This window comes from Dendroctonus ponderosae, unplaced genomic scaffold, assembly GCF_020466585.1.
Source record: "Dendroctonus ponderosae isolate FM_Combo_2020 unplaced genomic scaffold, Dpon_F_20191213v2 Dpon_F_20191213_4, whole genome shotgun sequence".
Lineage (NCBI taxonomy): Eukaryota > Metazoa > Arthropoda > Insecta > Coleoptera > Curculionidae > Dendroctonus > Dendroctonus ponderosae.
In genome coordinates, this window is record NW_026018611.1 from 859,409 (window position 1) to 864,903 (window position 5,495).

General features: G+C 41.1%; 1 protein-coding gene across 1 annotated transcript in view; it reads left to right on the forward strand.

Moving 5' to 3' along the window:
* Window positions 1-950: 950 nt before the first annotated feature.
* Window positions 951-5,495, forward strand: part of LOC109540089 (phospholipase B1, membrane-associated) — a gene marked incomplete at its 5' end in the record, with an annotated part of 6,305 nt that continues 1,760 nt past the window's right edge. The window contains 4 exon segments of the mRNA XM_048665838.1: window positions 951-1,167; window positions 1,233-1,456; window positions 4,165-4,327; window positions 4,380-4,688. Coding sequence (XP_048521795.1) covers window positions 951-1,167; window positions 1,233-1,456; window positions 4,165-4,327; window positions 4,380-4,688 — 913 coding nt within the window.

Consider the following 5,495-nt stretch of genomic DNA (forward strand, 5'->3'; position numbering starts at 1 on the left):
CAGCAGCAAAAAATCAACATTCAGTGCGATTTCATTGAAAATTGCTCAGTTCTAAGATACAAACAAACTTATAATTATACTAAATTGGCCCTCTTCAACGGCACTTAAACATTTTTCAAAAGTGGGCTGACTCCTGGAAAATCAAAATTAATGCAGAAAAAACGAAAGCCATGATAATTTCGAAAAAAAAAAAACTAATGCTCAACAACACTCAACGAAATCCCCTTTTCTAAATCTCTCAAATATCTTGGCGTTATCATCGATTCTAGACTAAACTTGGCTGAGCACATTAACAAAATAATCAGCAAAGGAAGCCAAACAGCCGGCATCCTTTACCCTCTCTTAAACCAGAAAAGCAAGCTCACTCTGAAAAACAAAACTCTGCTCTACAAGCAAGTAATCAGGTCGCAAACATGCTACGCTGCCCCCATCATTAGTCAAACCTCCAAAATAACCATTGGCAAACTCCAAACCTTCCAAAACAAAATCCTCCGCAGGATGACAAGACCCCCCTGGTACGTCCGTAACTCACAAATTCACGCGAACCTTCGTCTCAAAGCTCCATGAAAACTTCAAAACTCGCCTAAACCACCCAAACCCACTCATTAAAGACAGGTTTACCCAAACTATCCCAAGTTTAATGGCAGACCCCCCTGGAATCACCCGCCTTAAGCAGTCGATTCCCGACATCTCAAACCTCCTGGAAAGTACCTAAACTCTCAAACTCTTCCAAATTTAACCCTCTAGGCCAACCGCCACAAACCACTACGTTTCGCGCTCCGTACCCCTACTTTTTTTTCTTTCTTCGTGCGCTCTCAGCCCCGAACCCACCAAAACCCCCGCCCCAAACCCACCAAGGCTCTTGCAGGCTACCATCAAAGACAAAAAGCCTTAACTGGCTATGTCTGGGGTAAACATCAGGTCACAGTCGGCAATTTTGGGCGTTTTAGAAGCGGCAACAGGGCCCCCAAGGGGCCCAATTCCCGTGTTCTCATCGGGATCTTCCCGCTAGAAGCCAGACCAGGCCTCAAAGTGTCCACCAACTAAGACCCGGCGACATCGACGTGGTGGGCGCAATTGGGGACAGTTTAACTGCGGGTTTTGGGGTGGAGGTGGACAGTTTGCTGGCCCTGCTGCATGAAGCCCGCGGCTCCAGCTTCTCAATAGGTACACGCAATTTCTCCCTAAAAGCGGGCGCAAAAGCATCCCCCTAACCGATTGTATGGCTGCAGGTGGCGCAGGGACTTGGCAGACGCATTTGACCCTCCCCAACATCCTCAAGCAGTTCAATCCGCACCTTTACGGCTACTCGTTGAACGCAATCACGACCGACGGCAAGTCCAAGTTCAATGTGGCCGAAGGGGGCGCCATTTCGAATGATATGCCCTTTATGGCCCGAGTGCTGGTCGATCGCATCAAGCGCGATAAGCATGTGGATTTGGAAAACGACTGGAAGGTAAACTATCAGCATAAAAAGCACTTTATAAACTGGCCGTTTCGGAAAAGTTGGAAGCGCTTAACGGCAATGGGCAAACAAGGGCGGATCCTAATTCTCTGGCTCGAATGGTTCTTGAGAAACTTCGAAAAAAGCAGGGTTATGTTCAAGTGGATTTTGCAACTCAAATCTAAAACTTCTTGAATTCAAGCATTTTTTGAGAAAACTGCCAACAATTCCCCATCCATGGTTCACTTTCTAAAAAGGCCATTTAGTTCTCTCTAGAATGACGTACAAATGAGCGTTCTTGCTCATTTTGCCTCTGAGAAATGAGCAAAAACTGGACGGAAAACATGAAATTTTGACATAATCTTGCACTTAAGTGTCTGATATTCAAATTCCGCTTTCTGTGTCAAAACTACTCGAATTTTCTCACTCGCGTTGTTACGACTGAATCGACTTGTCAATTCTCTATCCAACGATGCCAAAACGAATTCTGTAGCTCGAATAGTTCTTGAGAAACTTGCAACAGCGAGTTTATAAACCGCCTTAAAGTCGCCCTTTAACCGATTAGAAATAACGCCAGTTTTAAACCGGTAACGCAAAAGGTAACACTTTGAATGGGCTTTTAAATTAGCCGTTGCCAAACAGTTTATAAACGGCTTTAAAGTTAACCATTCTGACCGTTTCTAATTATAAACTGGCTGTTTGTGCCCGTTCGATAGCACTCAACGGCAACGCCCGGTGTTGAAGCGGTTTATAAACTCTCCGTCGCAACAGTTTATAAACGACTCTAATTTCGTCCGTTTATAAACATTAATTAAACAATAGTTTTGCATCGCGGGGCGGAATAAATCGCGCTGGTTTTGAACATTTCAAACGAAAAAATGAAATGCAAACGGCATGTGTTAAACCGTTTATAAAGTCGCCGCTGCGAACTAGTTTCCAAACGGCTCTACTGTTAGTTTTGACTGATTTCGCCTTAAACAGATTCCCAATTATGCACAGTTACGATGTTTGTGGCGCTTGGAGGAATTTGATATTTTTCGAAAACATCGACCTCCAGCTTGCAAAATTTTGGGCAAAAAATACCAATTTCACACGCGAGATTTTTGACTGTTTTCAACTTGAGTGGCTTTCCAACTGTATTTTTAAGGTGTTTGGGGCATTTTGAAAAATTAAATTTTTTCCGAAAAAAATTTCGACAAAAAAGTGAAAAATGTATGCCAGTTTTTGACTGATTTCGACCTAAACAGATTTCCAATTATGCACAGTTGCGGTTTTTGTGGCATTTGGAGAAATTTATTTTTTTTCGAAAACAGAAATTCGATTTTTTTTCGGCAAAATTTTGGGCAAAAAGGAAAAAAATGACATGCAACATTTTTCACAAAAAATTACCAGGCGAAAAAATAACCCCGACTTTTAACGGAAACAAAAAACGCAAACAGCAAGTTATTATTTACAAACGACAAACTTTAAAGCCGTTTATAAATTAGCCGTTGCGAACTAGTTTATAACCCGTTGTACAGTTATAAAGAATAACTCGCCGTTAGCATTGACAGTTGAAATCGACCAGACAAAAAAATTGACGGCGGTTTTTAACGTGTAAACGCCAAGGCAAAGAGCGAGTTGCTTTCTATAAACAGCCGAAGCTAAAGCCGTTTATAAACTTGCCGTTTCAACCTAGTTTATAAACGAATTTAAAGCTGACTTTTCATAAATACAAGTTTGCCGTTTGCGTTGATCGCTGCAGTTAAATGTTATAAAACAGGTTTCCAACAGACGACAATTGGCAAAAAATAACGTCGGCTTTTAACGAAAAGCGCAAAAAGCAAGTTGTTGTTCAGAAATGACCAGTTTTAAAGCCGTTTATAAAGAGGCGGCTGCAAACTATTTTATAAACTACTTTATAGTGGGCTCTTTATAAACATAAACCGGAAAACGACCAGAAAAGAGAAATTAACCACTGTTTCTAGCATGTTAACGCTATCGAGCAGCGCAAATAGCGAGTCAATATTTATAAGCGCCCGATCTTGAAACCATTTATAAACCGCCGTTGCCGCCTATTTTATAAACGACTTTAAGCCGACCTTCTATAAAAAATAACGTCGGGTTTTTAACGCTAACTGGCACCGCAAAAGGCGAGTTATTATTCATTTTACTGGCTCTAAAACCATTTATAAACCGGCCGTCGTGAATTAGTTCATAAACGAGCCTCGAGTCGAATAAAATGAGCCTCAAAGGGCGCCCACCAGCGTTGAAGCCGTTTATAAATTCGCCGGTTTGAGTTTGCTTACGGCTTAAAGCTGGCCGTTTTTAAACCTTTGTAACGGCAACTTTATCTCATCGGTCATCAGTGCTTTTCTGCTCCTAATTCCCCAGAAGTTTGGAAACAAATTTTTAGTTTTCTTTTTAGTTTAAATCTTAGAAAATAGGCAGATTAAAGTACCCAGATTGTAGTACAATGTTTTAAATGAGCGTACACTTGCATCTATTTACTTTTTCTAATCTAATCTTGTGTTAGATTATCGGGCTAGAACAGTAGAAAGTTGTTCAAAACTATGAAAAGGAACGAAAATTATTGGAAAAAGTATCAAACAAGTGGAGATAATATCTCGAAGTAGAATAAATTTCCCGTTTCCAATCCGCCCCTTCCAACCAACTCGCAAAACTAATGAGAAAAGCCCCAACGAAGATGAAAAAACGCCTCAATTTTGAGTGATTTTTAGATGATTTCGGTCTTCATCGGCCACAACGACCTCTGCTCAGACGCCTGCTACAAGCGAGACTTCCAGAAAGTGCTGGCCAATCACGAAGCAGACATGCTGGAAACGCTCAGAACGTTTCGCAACCACCTGCCCAGAACGGTGATCAACCTGATCCCGCCCATACGTGAGTGCGCCGCCCACAGCCGCCCCTTAATCATCCGGGGGACCTTTTCCAGACCTGAAAATCCTGCTCGACATGACCGACAAGCCGGCCTCCTGCATCGTGCCCCACATCATCTCCTGCCCGTGCCTCATAGGGCTGCCCCACCGCCACCTGGTGCCTCAGATGATGCGCCTGATGGACCAATGGCAGGCGCTGGATTTGCAAATCGCCAACTATCCAGAATTCGACAGCGACCAGTTCACGATCATTGCGCATAAGTTCACTTTGAACTTCACGTTGCCACGTTTGAAGAACGGCGGAATGGATTATGGGTATACGGCGGCCGATTGCTTCCATGCCAGCCAAAGGGGGCATGCAAAAGGTGGGTACTTTTCGGGGGTAATTGCGCAAGTGCTTCAAAATTACCGATAATTTTGCATGAAAGCTTGTTGCCTAAAAATTGCATGAGTTTATTTTCATATTGTGGCTTTTTCGTTCCAATGTGAAAGAAACGAATGCAGTTTTTACAAGACAACACGCTCGAATGCTAAATTATCTGTTTATTTTGATGCACGAGTGTAATTTTAATGAATATTTCCTGAGTAAACAAAGAAAATGTGGATTCATTTTACTTCTATTATATTTTATTACCCGTTAAATTTTATTACTTCTGTTTATTAAATTTAATTTGAATATCTTAGGTATGTCAGGAAGACATTTGATGTCTAATTCAACATGATTATTTCACTTATCCATAGCAACGCCATAGAGCAAAATAGTAGTTTTCGATACAAGGGCGAAAAACAAATTTTCGCCCTCGTATCGAACACTATTTTTTATTCGAATGAAAGATTACACGAATAATAAACTGCATCGATTTCATATTGAAAATTTTGTGGCAATGTCATTTTTTGAAATGTCATGTTTTGAAGTTTGTAATTAAGTTTAAGTACTTTTTCAACTTGAAACACCTGTGGTCTTGGGATGGTGCATGCATGTTGCATACTCTGCATGACATTTGCGCTTCTTAAAAAGATCGTGTTTTACGTGTGACAACATCGCAAAAGTAGATAAGTAGGCCATTAAAACAAGTGTGAGACTGAACTTGTAACAAAGGTATAATTTACAAATTGTAAGTAAACTTGAAAATAGGATCAATAGTTGTTGATAAACCTACGTAATTCCTTAA